Genomic DNA, 18837 nt, shown 5'->3' with positions numbered 1-18837 from the left:
TTGAAATTATTGGCAAAATTCCAATACACATATTTAAAATCAGTGTGAAGTAGCTCAAATATTACTTTCGGAAAACCTCCCTTACACTGCTTTCAAATTGTCTCAACTGTCCTTTAACCAGAAAAAAACCCTTGTTTTCCCCTTTTTTGCCCCCTAATTCATAATTGATTTGAGCCATAACCCCCCAAAGTCAATCCTTACCATCCCTTAGTAGTGTGGAATCTTGTGGTATATTTTAGAAAGATTCATACACTTTTACACAAGTTATTGTCTTGAAACTACAAAAATGCTTGTTTTGGCCCCTTTTTGGCACTTTATTCCTTGACTGTTTGCCCCATAACCCTTAAAATATATCCCAATTGTTACCTTCTACTTATAATATTAAACATTGTGGTACAATTTCAGAGCAATTCAATTACTTATACACAACTTATTGTCCTGAAACTAGATAAATGCTTGTTTAAGGCCCCTCTGGGTCCCTAATTCCTAAACCTTAGGAACCATCACCCCAAAATCAATCCCAATCTTCCTTTTGTGGTTATAAACATTGTGTTAAAATTTTATTCATTTCTATTTACTTATACTCAAGTGATTATCGAGAAACCATCCGTCTTCGGAAGACTCTGACACCTCCAACGACGTGATACCAATATACAACCGCAAAAGTTTTGCTGTCGTATAAAAATGATGTACCTCAACTAGGAGAAAATCATGAAAATTGAACTTGACCTTCATTTAGTCACATTGAACAACCTATCCAATTTTGAAAAAAAAATCATCAAAGTGTTTTCATGTTATTGAATGGACTCTGTTTGGCAGCCGCCGGCCTGCCATACATCACCAAATCAAAAACCTTTGAAAATTCCGGTTCAAAAGGTGTAACAGATTATAAATTTAGAATATGACACACAACAAGGTCATGATGCAATTTGCATACTAAGCATCGTCATCCAATGGTAGAAAGTTTTTAGCCAGACACGAATTGTACAAGGTTTTACTATAGGGGTCAAAGGTCAACTTTAAGGTTAGAGTGACCTGAGTTTGGTATATGCCCCCCTCCCCCCCCCCCCAATTAATGATGCAACTGTATACAAAGTATACACAGTTTGGTCTTAGGGTACAAAAGTTATGCATTGGAAGATGAAGGACAGACATTGTGATTCAGATTATGTTTGTAAAAAATCTATCTAACCTAAATTTGTCAATGGTAGATACAGCTCTTTTCATCTTCTTTGTCACTTCTGCATCAGTTGGTGCTTCTCTCATGAAAGCTGGTAGTCTTTGTCGGACTGTAAAAAAAGTCATGAAATTCAGAAATATTTTTATCAATGCAAATACTCTTATATATATATATATACCATTTGCTATTTATACTATTTATTTTTACAGTTTTATGGAACTTACCTAGTCAATTCACTCTTGGTTTTTTTCAAGATGGCTTAGCTATTTTTTTTTTTACATTGGCAACATAGGATGTTTTTTTGATGAGGTGGTTTGTTCCACAGGATTTTGTAAGCTTCTATTATAGTTAGATCCATAGGCTCTCTATCACCACTGGTTGGCCTGCATTGCAGGTGAAAAGAAAGCAGAGTATGTAAGTCTTTCTGCCAGTACATAGCCTCTACACTATTCAAGACTTCTACAATGCCTCCTCGCGACAGCACACGGTAACTAGGATCTAACATTCTAGGCATTCTTGTAGAGGATCTCAGAGCAGCAAGGGCCCCAGAGATGCAGTGTGTAGGCCCATCCTGGCATGGACACGCCCTTGCACTCATCAAACTTGTCCTAACTATGGGTAAAAAGTACCACTGCCTTGTGGTTTGATCTTGGAGGATCAAAGGCTATGGGAGCAGATCCAGAAAGAAAAGCTGGGAAGATGGAACTCATCAGCCATGGCAGGCAATCTTCTATGGGAAAGAAAACCAAGACAGCAAAACTCCATCCTGCAGGTAGTAGGTTTCTCGCATTGCTAATCACCAGGCAGAGTAAAAAGAAGCTGATTACAGAAACCACACCAAAAGAAACACTGAACTGTGTGAATGAGGACATACGTCATACAGATGACCCAATGAATGTGTCTAGTGAAAGCAGAAATACAGCTAGGGGCAAGAAGTGTGGACTCTTAAAGCCAAAAATTTTTCTCAGCATAGGGGCATGGAATGTGTGGACCATGTATGAGACAGGAAAAACAGCACAAGTTGTTTACGAGATGAGAAGGTATAACATCAGTATACTAGGGGTCAGTGATTGTAAATGGTTAAACAACGGATCGATCCCAACTGACACAGGTGAGACCATACTGTACGTAGGACAAACAGACAACAAACACTATGAGGGAGTTGCTTTAGTACTAAGCAAGGAAGCAAAAAGAGCTCTTTTAGAATGGCAACCAGTGGATGAAAGGCTTATTATGGCAAGGTTTTACTCAAAATACTCAAAACTGTCAGTGATTCAATGCTATTCACCTACCAACGAAGCTAGTATTGAGGACAAGAATAAATTTTATGACAAATTACAATCCCTTGTCAGTAAAGTACCAGCACATGATTTATGTCTTGTAATTGGTCATCTAAATGCAATGATTGGGGCAGATAACTCATGTAAGGAAAGAATAATGGGCAGACTTGGATGTGGAGAATGCAATGAAAATGGTAGATTATTAGTAGATTTATGAGGCTTGAATGATCTAGTTATTGGAGGTTCCTTATTTCCACACAAGGACATTCACAAGCTTACATGGAACTCACCAAATGGCAGGGACCAAAACCAGATAGACCACATAATTGTAAATGGAAGATGGAGAAAGTCTCTGATGGATGTCTGTGTCAAAAGGGGAGCCGATTGTGGAAGTGACCACCTTCTTCTTCTTAGGAAAATTAAACTTAAACTGAGAAAGGTAGTCAAGCCACAGCATAACAGAAAAGCATATAACATCCACCGCCTTAAAGACAACCTGATAAGACAAAAATTTAACATCAGCATAAGAAACCAATACCAAACACTACAAGGTATCAGTGAAAACAATGACAACATTGGTCCTGATCTAAATGAACATTGGAACAAAGTAAAAACTATGTTTAACGATACAGCTGAAAATGTACTTGGAATTAGAGACAGTACAAGGAAAAGGTGGATTTCAGATACAACCTGGAATGTAATTGAAAAGAAAAGATCTACAAAAAGTAAGTGCAATCATGCAAGATCAGAAAGGTTGAAAGAAAAGCTACAAAAAGAATACTCAGAACTTAATAAAGAAGTTAAGAAAAAAGCTAGAGTACATTGAAGGATTGGCAAATGAAGCAAAAGAGGCATGCACACAGGGAGAACTTAGTACTGTATATAAGATCACTAAACAGCTATGTGGGGAAAGTAGCAACAATGACACACCAGTTTTAATAAAAATAATGAAGAGGTTCTAACATCACAATCACAGAAACCTGAAAGATAGGCAGAGCACTTTCAGGAAGTTTTAAACAGAGAACCACCAGACAAACCAGCTCAATTTGGTAACACAGAAGAGAGAAGTGAAATAGATATATCAGAAGAAAAAATTGAACTTGGTAAAATTAAGAAAGCATTATGCAAGCTCAAAAATAGTAAATCAGCTGGAGTAGACAACATCAGTGCAGAACTCCTTAAGGCAGATGTAGAAACAACAGCATCAATACTACAAACACTATATAGCAGAATATGGGAGGAAGAAGTTATACCTGAAGACTGGGAAGAAGGACTACTAGTTAAACTTGCCAAGAAAGGTGACATGAAAAATTGCAACGACTGGAGAGGTATATCTCTGCTCTCTGTACCTGCAAAAGTTTTCCTTAGAGTTATTGCCAAGTGAATAGTAGATGCTTTAGATGACACCCTGCGGAAAGAACAAGCAGGTTTTAGAGCCAATAAAGGGTGCAGTGACCACATATTCACACTCAGAAACATCATTGAGCAGTGCATAGAATGGCAACACAACATCGTCATAAACTTTGTGGACTTTGAAAAGGCTTTTGATAGCTTGGACAGAGTCAGCATGTCGGAAATAATAAGAACGTATGGCATACCTGAGAAAATAATTAACATGATCAAATTATTTTACAACAACTACAGATGCTGTGTCCTACACAATGGAACCCAATCTACCTGGTTCAATGTACAATCTGGAGTTAGACAAGGATGCATCATCTCTCCCCTTCTTTTCCTCATTGCCATCAACTGGTGCATGAGAAGAACACTTGGCAACAGAGTAACTGGAATAAGATGTCGATGAACACAATCTTAGAAGATCTAGATTTTGCAGACGACATATGCCTATTTTCAATAACTAGAGCAAACATGCAGAACAAAACATTAGGACTACATGAGACTGCTCTATCTGTATGTTTAAAGATAAATGCACAAAAGACAAAGATAATTAGCCTTAATGACAAAACTAGAAAACAATCAATAACACTTAAAGGAGACAACATAGAAGAAGTGGAAAATTTTACTTATCTAGGTACTTATATCAGCCAGGACAACGTCGCTAGCAAAGATATAATGGCAAGGATCAACAAAGTCAGAACAATATGGAAAACAACATCAATATCCAGGTCCACAAAAATCAAAATCTATAATAGCAATGTAAAATCAGTTTTGCTATATGGTGCAGAGTCATGGAGGGTTATAAAATCTGACTTCAACAAACTGTCATCTTTCCACAATACATGTGCAAAATTTGCAAGATCTTCTGGTCAAAAACCATCAGTAATAAAGAACTATACACCCTAACCTTACAACGAGACATCAGAGCAGAAATTAAAGAAAGGCGATGGAAATGGATTGGCCATGTTCTACGAAAAGACAAATATGACATCACAAGGATAGCTCTTCGTTGGACACTAGCAGAGGGGAAAAGAAAGAGAGGGAGACCGAAAGAAACATGGCGACGTACAATAAAGAGCAAACTAAGAATCATGGGAATGACATGGGGAGAAGCCGAAAGAAAGGCACAAAACAGTGGAGGGCGTTGGTAGTGGCCTCATGTGCAAGTACGCATGAAGAGGATTAAGTAAGTAAGTAACATAGGATGTCTGTGGTATTATCAGATATAATTCAAATATTAGTTTAAATTTCCTTTCCTTAACTTTCCCAAACAAAATGTGGTATAACTACCTGTCTATTGGTCAAACAATATATTTTCCCACACAATCGTAATTTGCACATAAAAATCATCATTAATCTGTATGACCATTTGTATGACAGTCTCCAAAGCAAGCAGGATGGGGTAATCTTAATCTGTAATCATAATTGTTTGATTTGTATGTTCCCCAAAAATCAGAAGTAATTTGTAATGGTCAACATGTAATCATAACTCAATGGATTACAGCAAAAATTATCATTTAATTATTGATAACTTTTCTATTACATTCAATTTACTTTATATAGTTAAAATAAGATAAAATAATACCTAGTTTAGACGAAAACAAACATTCTGAAGGTAAAATTATGATTGCATTGGATACAGATGTAAAAACCGCAATCATAGGTTTGAACTTAATTTTATATAAACAAGTCTAAATTGAAAACAATGTTCAAAACTATGATTGCATTGGATAAAAACCGCAATTTTTATATGTGTGCATGCAACAAATTTCATTGGTCTAAATACAGCAAAAACAACATTTTCCAAAAGACCAAAAGGGTGAAAAAATATATGTTAACAAAACGCATTTGACTAACAGGTCAAACAACTGATGTTCTTAAACCCTGCTGACTGCCATTGACAATTTCCAAATAAATTAATCACAAGGTGTAACAAAATGGATCTCTTTATTAAGTTATAATTATAAAAAACCAGAGCCTGTATCGCTCACCTAATTCTACTTGGGTTTATGAAATTATATTAAAAAAATTAAAATTTGGCTAAAATATGGAAAGGAACATTCAGGCTATGTTTGATTTCATTCAAAAGTCCCCCTGCTGGCAGCCATCTTGGATGATGGATGGGCTACAAAGTAACAACACTTGGTCAGCATCTCATAAGGAACATTCATGCCATGTTTGGTTTCATTCCATTCTGTGGTTCTCTAAAAGAAGTCATTTGTATGCATTTCCCATATGGTCCTATGTTAAACTAAGTTCCCCGCTGGTGGCCATCTTGGATGATGGATCGGCTACAAAGTAACAACACTTGGTCAGCACCTCATAAGGAACATTCATGCCATGTTTTGTTTCATTCCATTCAGTGGTTCTCTCAAAGAAGTCATTTGTATGCATTTCCCATAGGGTCCTGTGTTAAACTAAGTCCCCTGCTGATGGCCATCTTGGATGATGGATCGGCTACAAAGTAACAACGCTTGGTCATTACCTCAAAAGGAACATTCATGCCATGTTTGGTTTCATTCCATTCAGTGGTTCTCTAAAAGAAGTCATTTGTATGCATTTCCCATAGGGTCCTATGTTAAACTAAGTCCCCCACTGGCGGCCATCTTGGATGGTGAATCAGCTACAAAGTAACAAGACTTGGTCAGCACCTCATAAGGAACATTCATGCCATATTTTGTATCCTTCCATTCAGTGGTTCTCTAAAAGAAGTCATTTGTATGCATTTCCCATAGGGTCCTATGTTAAACTAAGTCCCCCTCTGGCAGCCATCTTGGATAATAGATCGTCTACAAAGTAACAACACTTGGTCAGCACCTCATAAGGAACATTCATGCCATGTTTGGTTTCATTCCATTCAGTGGTTCTCTAAAAGAAGTCATTTGTATGCATTTCCCGTAGGGTCCTATGTTAAACTAAGTCCCCCGCTAGCAACCATCTTGGATGATGGATCGGCTACAAAGTAACAACACTTGGTCAGCACCTCATAAGGAACATTCGTGCCATGTTTTGTTTCATTCCATTCAGTGGTTCTCTAAAAGAAGTCATTTGTATGCATTTCCCGATAGGTCCTATGTTAAACTAAGTTCCCCGCTGGTGGCCATCTTGGATGATGGATCGGCTACAAAGTAACAACACTTGGTCAGTATGTAAGATGCTATGATGCTAGGGTTAGTACTTCGCTTTTGTAGGCAATAAAAAGACGTTGTGTTGCTTTCAATTCTTTAATTCAGATCCCATACAAGTTAGCGTTACAATAACGTTACGTCAACAATAGTAACGTTGGGTACGTTTGAACAAGGTCGTGAATCTTTGACACTCCGGGCGCCGAAAGTAAAATATAAATAGAAATGAAATGAAAATTTGACTAAATTGAAGACATATATCATAATTCATCACTTAACTTTAAAGTCTATGTATCATAAAAGAAAGAATTAATCACTTTGAATTTGAACAGTCTATTTCGATCATAATTTGAAAAGTTATTTTGTCCACTTGTGAATCTTTTGTACGGCATCTGACTTCGCCTGACGGAACATCTTGGGTCGTGTAACATCCTCCGGTTCAGATTCAATACAGTTCACTTCGATTGGGTATAATTTCGTGATTGGGCGGTTGGTGGTTCCGTTTTTAGTGCGAAGTTTTACAGTTCTGATAAGATTATCCTCTCCTTTTACGAGTTCTTCGACAACGGCGAGTTTCCATGAATTTCTTAAAGTTTCGTCATGTATTTGAACAACATCACCAATAGCTATCGATTGTTCGTTATTTCCTACACTTCTGTGATGTTCCCGTAATGAGGTCAAATACTCATATTTCCATCGCTGTTGAAAGTGGTTTAGAATGTCTCTTTGTAATTGAACACGTTTGTTAAAGTTAATTGGTTCAAAATGTCCATTGTTTTCACTAGCTGGATACGGAAGTCGCGTAATTTTTCGACCATACAAAAGATGTGATGGTGTCAGTGGTTCTGGATCCGTAAGATCGGATGAAACATACGTTAGAGGTCTATCATTGAGAGTTGCTTCGATCTCTGTTAACACAGTTTGTAAAGTTTCTAAATCGACACAGTTACTTCCTAATACTTTCTTCAAACACATTTTCGTTAACCCAATCAACCGTTCATAGAAACCACCAAACCACGGAGCTTTCTTTGTAATAAATTTCCAATTTGTTCCTGTAGAGCTTAGACTTTCTCGCACTAAATTTGAGTTTGTAAGATGTTTGATTTCTCGACTGGCTGCTTCAAAAGTTAGTGCATTGTCAGATATTAGTAACTTCGGTAAGGATCTCCTGCTTGCGAATCTTCTGAAGGCTAACATAAATGTAGGTTCTGATAAGTTATTCACAAGTTCTAAATGAACAGCTCTCGTCGACGCACATGTAAACAAACATAAGTATACCTTTGATTTTATATCATCTGTATTTCGCACATACAAAGGACCAGCAAATACTACGCCTGTAACAGTAAACGGTATATCCTCGTGTAACCTCTCTTTGGGCAGTGGCGGTGGATCAGGTTGTTGGTAAGCATGCCCTGTTACTTTCCGACAGTTAACGCATTTTCTAAGAATAACTTTGACTCGTTGACGAATTCGAGGTATCCAGTATACTTGTCGCAAGTGTGTTACGGTAGAGTTGACGCCTTCATGTAAATGATTGATATGAGCATCCATAATAATGAGTGAAGTGAGTCTATGTAACGGAGGTAACAAGTATGGATGTTTAGCTGATTCCTCCAAGGGTGCATGTTGAATTCTCCCGCGGCAACCAAGTGCATTTTTTTCATCAAAGTACAAGTTGAATTGTCTTACAATAGACGGCTTAACTGTCACAGATTTGTTGAAATAATTAAAGACTTCATGATATTCTGATTTCTGAACCGTTTGTATCCATGTCAATGTAGCATGCTGTATTTCATTAACGGTCAATTCCGACATTGTTCTATCACTCCGTGCTAACTTACAGTTTTGTATAAATCTCATCACATAGGCTGTAACAAGTATTAATGTCTTCAAACTGCTATAACGTTTGATATCCATAATCTTATGTATGCCAAATTCTTGACGTTTCTGAGATGTGAGTAAGACGTGCTGTTTTTCTGAGGTTTCATTAGTGGGAATCTTCATTATATTCTTGTTTTCAACAATTTCGTTTCCGCTCCATGTTGGCCATTGTGTTTTGTCTGTTATCCACTCGGGTCCATGAAACCATAATCTGTTGTTTATGAATTTCGTTCCTGTTATGCCTCTAGTTAATAAATCTGCAGGATTTGCATCCGTCGAACAATAACGCCATTTTTGATTTTCATTTGACTCCTTAATTTCCTTGACTCTGTTTGCGACAAACTTTTTGAGTGGTTTTGTTGATTGAAGCCATTTCAAAACGATCTGACTGTCACACCAGAAGTTGATTTGTAAGTTTCCAATATGTAGATTTTGAATAAGATGTTTCGCAAGTCGAGCCCCTAAAAGGGCAGCCATCAGTTCAAGATTAGGTAGAGTGACACTTTTCAATGGGGCAACTCGATTCTTTGCCATTACTAATGCAGACTCCTTTTCTGTGACAGGTTCCATAAGCTAGTTGACTTGAATCTGTGAAAATATGTAATTCTGCTGTTTCAATGTCCGTTATTCCTGAACACTCAAAATAACATCTAGGTATCTCAATGTTCATTGCAAATTGTAGATCTTTGGTCAAATCACTCCATGTTGATTCGATTTCTTTTGGTAAAGGGAAGTCCCATGCAAACTTTTCTTTCCACAACAATTGCATTAACATCTTTGTTCTGACGGTGACGGGGCTAAGCAGACCTAGCAGATCATAAATGTTTGAAGATTGTTTTAAGATCTCATGTTTTGTTATTATCCTTTCCGTTGTTGTATTTATGTTGTTTCGAAACGAGATTTGATCGTTGTTCACATTCCAACGGAGACCAAGAATTTTGATGTTCGTATCTCTTTCTATGCATTTTTCAGATTGGGCTAAGCGTAGTAATTCTGTGCTATTTGACGTCCATGATCTCAGATTGAATCCTCCTCTTGCCAATAAATCTCGTGATTCTCTGTAGAATTTCAGCATTTCTTTCTCATCCCAGAAGCTTGACAGAACATTGTCAACATACAGATCGTTTTTCAGTATCTCGGCTGTTTTACAAGAATTGAGTTTGAAGTGCTTCATAAGGGTGGCATTCAAGATGTAAGGTGAGCATGTAGTTCCAAATAGAACGACTCTAAAACGGTAAGTTATCAGTGGACTGTCTGGGTCAGATGGATCACTCAACCAAAAAAATCTTGTGACGTCCCTATCTTCTTTATCCAGTTCGACATTCAAAAAGGCTTTCTCTATGTCGGTAGTCACTGCGTGCTTGTGTAATCTGAATCTAGCTAAAATTCCCGTCAAATCGTTTAACATCGGCGGAACTGACATGAGACAATCGTTTAAACTAGCCTTGTGAGGTGATTCGTGACAACTACAATCATAGACTATACGTATAGGAGTCGTAGATGAGTCCTTTTTTACTGCATGGTGAGGAATGTAGTGAATTCTGTTTGACTGGTTTCCATTTTCTGTTACCCGCTCAATGAACCCTCGGCGTTTTTGGTCCTTAATTATGTCGCCATACATTTTCAGCATGTTGGTATCCTTTTTGAGTATATCGATCATATTACAAGTTCTGCGTAAAGTGACATTATAGTTCGTAGGTAACTCATTGAAATCATTTCTCCATGGCAGTTTTGCGGTATAGCGATTATCTTGGTAAGTTATGCATTTTGTTTCGTATTCATCATTGAAGTCTTTCATGGTGGTTATTTCTAATTCGTCTGCTTTGACACCAATAGATTCTAAATCCCAAAACTTTTCCAGGCTGCTTTCCTCTTGCTGATGTTGAATCAGTACATTAAACATTCCTGTTGATGATTGTTCTCCTGTAAAAGTATGCATCGGTCCTGACAACAAGTATCCCAAACGGGATTTTACGGCCGTTGGCCCATCTCCTCTGATCACATGATCCTGCACAATACTCCAATAGTAGTCCGCTCCAATTAAAAGAGAAAGTTCAAATTTCCTATCCTCTGTGACTGGGTTAGCTAATCGTAATCCTTTGAGATATGGCAGTTTTGAAGCGATGACATTTGTAACATTACTGAGGGGTGCGGCAATGCGCGGTACTATCAGTACATCCATAGGAATAAATCCACCAGTTTCAATTTCTAAAGTAATTTGAGCCTTATCCATGTGTCTCACGTTCTGGTTGGCGTTTCCAAAAGTTGATAAACTAATTGTAGAATTTCCACAAGGTTTAAGTTGTAATTGTGCTGCTAAATCTTCTGAAATAAATGATTTCTGAGACCCTTCATCTAGTAAAATGTTAGACATCGCACTCCGATCCTCGAACCATACAGGTGCTACTGCTGTCTTAAGAAGTATCTCGGTATGTGCCTGTGCTTGAGGTGTTGACGTGTAAAACGTTGACATATGGTTACTTTCTTCTCCATTAACATTTACTGTATTGACAGCGGTGGCATCAGCGGGAGGTACAGATACTTGAATTTCCTGATTACATAGAGCAGTGTGATGTCTCTTGTCACATTTACGACATTTATATTGTGATCTACATTCTGATATCTTATGTTTACCAAAACAGTTGAAACAAAGTTGTTTTTTCTTGATTATTTCGTAACGACTGGCATTATCTTTAATCTCTGAGCAATCAACAGCTGAATGGGATTTGTTGCAAAATATGCATGGCTTGGGTTTATTCGATTCAGTGTTGTTCCTGGAGTTTGTGTGTACTCTATTGACTTGTCTATAATTTCCTTTCATTGTAGCCTTTGTTACAAACGATGTGGTAGGGGTTAAATTATCTGTGTTCATAGCGTGGCCAGCTTGTTGAGCGCGCAGCTCCTTACCTATAGCCTTCCGTAGTAAGTCTATGGTCCATGTACTTGTATCATGCTCTCTTGTCAATGTAGTTCTCAATTCCGGTGGTAGTTTTCTAAAGATGATGGGTGTGAGTACTGTTCCAAAATTTGTTTGACACTGTCCTAGTGATTCTAGGCCTCTAATACTAGTTTCAACTTTGTCATAGAATGTTCTGAGACTGTTTAATGACATTGTGGGGTTTGGCAAATCGACTAGTTTTTGTATATGTGCATCAATAATGATTCCTTGTTGACCATATCGCGCTTGTAGTAATGAAATTGCTTGCTCATAGTTTGCGTGTGTAAGTGACAATCCCGATATGCAACTTTCTGCTTCTCCGTGAAGCTGGGCCTTCAAGTATGTGAAACGTTGTACGTTTGTCAATGATGGGTTTGTATGGACAGTAGTTTCGTACGATTCCCAGAAAGTTTGCCATAGAAGTAAATCTCCCGAAAAAGTCGGCAAATCTAGTTTTGGAAGTTTGTGATAGAACTTATACGTAAGTTCATTTAATGGCGGATCTCTGTTGATCTCATATTCTCCTTGTGAGTTTGCACTTGTCGATGTTTGCATGTGCTGATTTGTATTCTGATTGAAATTATTTGAAGATGAATGTGTTGTTCTAGTATTTTGTACGATACTTGAGGTTAATTGACTCACCGAATCCTGAGGTGTACTTGATCTCAACTCCAAATCACATTCTTTGTAGCGGCGAATATTAATGTCTATATGCTGATTAAATTCGTCTGCATCCAAAATTTCCTGTTCCACACTTTCTGCATCCAAGGAATCCAATATTTCAGCGTCTAGTTTCTGCAAAAGTTCATGTTTACGTTCAAGGTTTTCAATGGCACTATGAATGTCCCGTCGGGTGATCTCTCCTTCGTTGATTTTCTCGTCAGTTTTGTGAATCTGTCTGGTTACGGCGCTTCTGTGGCCTCCTCTCACTGCTTTCAGCTTATCCATCGGTCACGGTATCAATATGTAAGATGCTATGATGCTAGGGTTAGTACTTCGCTTTTGTAGGCAATAAAAAGACGTTGTGTTGCTTTCAATTCTATAATTCAGATCCCATACAAGTTAGCGTTACAATAACGTTACATCAACAATAGTAACGTTGGGTACGTTTGAACAAGGTCGTGAATCTTTGACAGTCAGCACCTCTGTAGGAACATTCATGCCATGTTTGGTTTCATTCCATTCAGTGGTTCTCTCAAAGAAGTCATTTGTATGCATTTCCCATAGGGTCCTATGTTAAACTAAGTCCCCCGCTGGTGGCCATCTTGGATGATGGATCGGCTACAAAGTAACAACGCTTGGTCAGTACCTCAAAAGGAACATTCATGCCATGTTTTGTTTCATTTCATTCAGTGGTTCTCTAAAAGAAGTAATTTGTATGCATTTCCCGATAGGTCCTATGTTAAACTAAGTTCCCCGCTGGTGGCCATCTTGGATGATGGATCGGCTACAAAGTCACAACACTTGGTCAGCACCTCATGAGGAACATTCATGCTATGTTTTGTTTCATTCCATTCAGTGGTTCTCTCAAAGAAGTCATTTGTATGCATTTCCCATAGGGTCCTATGTTAAACTAAGTCCCCCGCTGGTGGCCATCTTGGATGATGGATCAGCTACAAAGTAACAACACTTGGTCATTACCTCAAAAGGAACATTCATGCCATGTTTGGTTTCATTCCTTTCAGTGGTTCTCTAAAAGAAGTCATTTGTATGCATTTCCCATAGGGTCCTATGTTAAACTAAGTCCCCAACTGGCGGCCATCTTGGATGGTGGATCAGCTACAAAGTAACAACACTTGGTCAGCACCTCATAAGGAACATTCATGCCATATTTTGTATCCTTCCATTCAGTGGTTCTCTAAAAGAAGTCATTTGTATGCATTTCCCATAGGGTCCTATGTTAAACTAAGTCCCCCGCTAGCAACCATCTTGGATGATGGATCGGCTACAAAGTAACAACACTTGGTCAGCACCTCATAAGGAACATTCATGCCATGTTTTGTTTCATTCCATTAAGTGGTTCTCTAAAAGAAGTCATTTGTATGCATTTCCCGATAGGTCCTATGTTAAACTAAGTCCCCTGCTGGCGGCCATCTTGCATGATGGATCGGCTTCAAAGTAACAACACTTGGTCAGCACTTCATAAGAAACATTCATGCCATGTTTTGTTTCATTCCATTCTGTGGTTCTCTAAAAGAAGTCATTTGTATGCATTTCCCATAGGGTCCAATGTTAAACTAAGTCCCCCGCTGGTGGCCATCTTGGATGATGGATCGGCTACAAAGTAACAACGCTTGGTCAGTACCTCATTAGGAACATTCATGCCATGTTTGGTTTCATTCCATTCAGTGGTTCTCTAAAAGAAGTCATTTGTATGCATTTCCCATAGGGTCCTATGTTAAACTAAGTCCCCCGCTGGCGGCCATCTTGGATGATGGATCGGCTACAAAGTAACAAGACTTGGTCAGCACCTCATAAGGAACATTCATGCCATGTTTGGTTTCATTCCATTCGGTGGTTCTCTAAAATAAGTCATTTGTATGCATTTCCCGTTGGGTCCTATGTTAAACTAAGTCCCCCGCTGGCAGCCATCTTGGATGATGGATCGGCTACAAAGTAACAACACTTGGTCAGCACCTCATTAGGAACATTCATGCCATGTTTGGTGTCATTCCATTCAGTGGTTCTCTAAAAGAAGTCATTTGTATGCATTTCCCGTAGGGTCCTATGTTAAACTAAGTCCCCCGCTAGCAACCATCTTGGATGATGGATCGGCTACAAAGTAACAACACTTGGTCAGCACCTCATAAGGAACATTCATGCCATGTTTTGTTTCATTCCATTCAGTGGTTCTCTAAAAGAAGTCATTTGTATGCATTTCCCGATAGGTCCTATGTTAAACTAAGTCCCCTGCTGGCGGCCATCTTGCATGATGGATCGGCTTCAAAGTAACAACACTTGGTCAGCACTTCATAAGAAACATTCATGCCATGTTTTGTTTCATTCCATTCTGTGGTTCTCTAAAAGAAGTCATTTGTATGCATTTCCCATAGGGTCCAATGTTAAACTAAGTCCCCCGCTGGTGGCCATCTTGGATGATGGATCGGCTACAAAGTAACAACGCTTGGTCAGTACCTCATAAGGAACATTCATGCCATGTTTGGTTTCATTCCATTCAGTGGTTCTCTAAAAGAAGTCATTTGTATGCATTTCCCATAGGGTCCAATGTTAAACTAAGTCCCCCGCTGGCGGCCATCTTGGATGATGGATCGGCTACAAAGTAACAAGACTTGGTCAGCACCTCATAAGGAACATTCATGCCATGTTTGGTTTCATTCTATTCGATGGTTCTCTAAAAGAAGTCATTTGTATGCATTTCCCAATAAGTCCTATGTTAAAATAAGTCCCCGTCTGGTGGCCATCTTGGATGATGGATCGGCTACAAAGTAACAACGCTTGGTCAGCACCTCATAAGGAACATTCATGCCATGTTTGGTTTCATTCCATTCAGTGGTTCTCTAAAAGAAGTCATTTGTATGCATTTCCCGTAGGGTCCTATGTTAAACTAAGTCCCCCGCTAGCAACCATCTTGGATGATGGATCGGCTACAAAGTAACAACACTTGGTCAGCACCTCATAAGGAACATTCATGCCATGTTTTGTTTCATTCCATTCAGTGGTTCTCTAAAAGAAGTCATTTGTATGCATTTCCCGATAGGTCCTATGTTAAACTAAGTCCCCTGCTGGCGGCCATCTTGCATGATGGATCGGCTTCAAAGTAACAACACTTGGTCAGCACTTCATAAGAAACATTCATGCCATGTTTTGTTTCATTCCATTCTGTGGTTCTCTAAAAGAAGTCATTTGTATGCATTTCCCATAGGGTCCAATGTTAAACTAAGTCCCCCGCTGGTGGCCATCTTGGATGATGGATCGGCTACAAAGTAACAATGCTTGGTCAGTACCTCATAAGGAACATTCATGCCATGTTTGGTTTCATTCCATTCAGTGGTTCTCTAAAAGAAGTCATTTGTATGCATTTCCCATAGGGTCCTATGTTAAACTAAGTCCCCCGCTGGCGGCCATCTTGGATGATGGATCGGCTACAAAGTAACAAGACTTGGTCAGCACCTCATAAGGAACATTCATGCCATGTTTGGTTTCATTCTATTCGATGGTTCTCTAAAAGAAGTCATTTGTATGCATTTCCCAATAGGTCCTATGTTAAACTAAGTCCCCCGCTGGTGGCCATCTTGGATGATGGATCGGCTACAAAGTAACAACGCTTGGTCAGCACCTCATAAGGAACATTCATGCCATGTTTGGTTTCATTCCATTCAGTGGTTCTCTAAAAGAAGTCATTTGTATGCATTTCCCATAGGGTCCTATGTTAAACTAAGTCCCCCGCTGGTGGCCATCTTGGATGATGGATCGGCTACAAAGTAACAAGACTTGGTCAGCACCTCATAAGGAACATTCATGCCATGTTTGGTTTCATTCCATTCAGTGGTTCTCTAGAAGAAGTTCAAAATGTAAAAAGTTAACGATGACGACGACGGACGCCAAGTGGTGAGCTAAAAATTGGAAAAAAAATATTTGAATATTTACCATCATCTTCCTCATGTACTTGTACTACTGTTGTGTTTGTACGTAAAGATGATGACTGTATATCTTTATACTGTTGCTGAAAAATGATTTCTTTGTTTTTAAAAATATATATTCAGTGCTTATTAAGAGAACATACACAGAATGTCTGTTTTTAACTATAATAATCAATGTTGTGTAATATGAAGGTATCACATAAACTTAGTCATATGAAACGAATAACTGGTGAAAAAAAAGCTTGTTTTTGGCCTCTTTTCGACCCCTAATTCCTAATCTGTTGGTACCATAACCCTGAAAACAAATCCCAACCTTCCTTTTGTGGTATCAAACCTTCTTGTAAAATTTCATGGAGATCCATTGTGCGAAACCCTAATGTGTCTTAAAATGACGACAACACAAATAACACCAACAACAACATAATAGCATTATACAACCCCCCCCCCCCAAAAAAAAACCCATTTGTGTTCATACAATAAGGGAATCACTTGCATACATGCCTATTTTTTAGAATATAGCAAATAACTAATTTTAGTACTTGTGTCAAGGGGATTAATTCTGCAGTGCATCTGGATACAACCGCAGAAGTCCAACCCTGAAAAGTCGGGGCAAAAATGAACGCATTATTTGCGCTTGATTCAGGTTTGAATTTTGATTGTAATTGAATATTTGACACATAATAGGTTTCAGACACAGAATTACTGTAGTCAAAGATCTTAGAATTGGTCATATGATTTGAATTCATATTCATTTTTTTGCTATTGCAAATTGTTCCCCCCCCCCCAAAAAAAAAAGATTCTCTCCTTTTTTTTGCCTTTGTGGATTACACTATGCTGTTGCATATTGACCCCCCTTCCTCTTTCCCCCCCCCCCCCCCCCCCCCCAATTTTTTTTTATTTGAAATCATTTTCTTTTTAATTTCTGAAATCCAAACATTTGTGCTTGATCACCTCTCTTACACTGCTTTTAAATTGCCCACTAACCAAGAAACCCTTGTTTGTTGCCCTTTTTTGCCCCTAATTCCTAAACGGTTTGAGCCATAAACCCCCAAAGCCAATCCTAGCTATCACTTTGTGGTATGAAAACTTGTAGTATAATTTCAGAGAGATCTAGGTATTCACCATTCCACCAGTTATTGTGGTTTCAAACCTTGTGATTAAATTTCATAAATAATACTTTAGTTTTTGTCAGGAAATCAAATGTCTTCGGACGACACTAACAATGACGTGATATCAGTATATGACAGACAAACAGACAGACAGACAGATCTTATTTATATATAATATGCAACTTACCTGTAATCTCTCCAGCTGTAGTGTTAGTGAATTTTTTTCTGTGCTTAATGATTCTAACATAGTTTGTTTTTGAATTAAACTTTCTGTCAAAGAACGAACTCTGGATTCTAACTCTCCCTCTGTTGATGAACTCATGGTCTTGGTTGTTAACTGAAAAGTATTTAAATTAATTTAAATTTTGTTCTTTAATCATATGAATATTTCAAATGGTCAAGAAATATAAGCAAATAACTTTAAATCAAGGAATAGCAGGAAATTTTACAAAATATACAAATTTCATCATTTTTGCTGCCATGGTAACTTGTTAAATGTAAAAAGTGTAATTTTTTATATCACCTTGCACTTAGGTATAAAGTAATGATTAAATAAGAACATGTCAAATAAATAAAAATTAAATTAATTGGAAAGATCATCTAAAGTACTTTCTTAGTGAAACCATTCTGTATCTAAAATATACAAACCTGATTTTGTAATTTCTCAATGTCTGCTTCTCTATCTGCTATCTTATTTTGAAATGCTGTCTTTTGCTTACTCATTCCTTCAACAGTATACTGGAGCTCCTTGAAAATAACAGTTAATCAAGTTACTTACGCTTTTGCTAATTCACTACTTTTGTAGTCAGTTGATACATTTAAAATACTACAAATTGACAACAACACTTCAAATGGTCTGCAATTTTATTTGCTGTGGTCTGCATGTTTCGCCTGCACAACAGGCTTCATCAGAACAATTTTTATACAGAAATCAGCTACTGAAGTACTCAAAGTGGTACATTGATTTGACGTTGTCAAACTCAACTAAATAGCTTTGTAATCATGAACAGTATTATGTAATGATGCAAATTCTTTTTTAATCATAAGTCTATATAATGGGAATTTCAATGGTCATTTTAAACTAAATTGTGAAATTTTTTTTGTGGATATTTCACCTGCTTTTGATTGAGAATCTCCTGTTCAAAGTCTAGCCGTATTCTTTTTTCTTCCTGTAAATTCTCTTCCATTGACCTTATCTGTTCATTAGCAGAATCACTATCTTGTTGTAACTGGCTCTCTATTTCCTAAATAAATAACACTTATAAATACTTAAATAATAGTGTTAAATGCATTTAGACTGAATAAAGCTACATAACTAGAACAAG

General features: G+C 37.9%; 1 protein-coding gene across 2 annotated transcripts in view; it reads right to left on the bottom strand.

Moving 5' to 3' along the window:
* Positions 1-18837, bottom strand: part of LOC134710325 (golgin subfamily A member 5-like) — a 104062-nt gene that overhangs the window by 13773 nt on the left and 71452 nt on the right. For both annotated transcript variants that reach the window (XM_063570651.1, XM_063570650.1), the window contains exons 9-13: positions 18628-18756; positions 18161-18259; positions 17700-17849; positions 16411-16486; positions 1193-1289 (exon numbers count right to left, since the gene is read on the bottom strand). In XM_063570651.1, the coding sequence (XP_063426721.1) occupies positions 1193-1289; positions 16411-16486; positions 17700-17849; positions 18161-18259; positions 18628-18756 (551 nt within the window). The remainder of the gene's footprint in view (positions 1-1192; positions 1290-16410; positions 16487-17699; positions 17850-18160; positions 18260-18627; positions 18757-18837) is intronic.

The sequence above is a fragment of the Mytilus trossulus genome, chromosome 3 (assembly GCF_036588685.1).
Source record: "Mytilus trossulus isolate FHL-02 chromosome 3, PNRI_Mtr1.1.1.hap1, whole genome shotgun sequence".
Classification (NCBI taxonomy): Eukaryota; Metazoa; Mollusca; class Bivalvia; order Mytilida; family Mytilidae; genus Mytilus; species Mytilus trossulus.
This window is presented reverse-complemented; position numbering and strand designations above follow the sequence as displayed.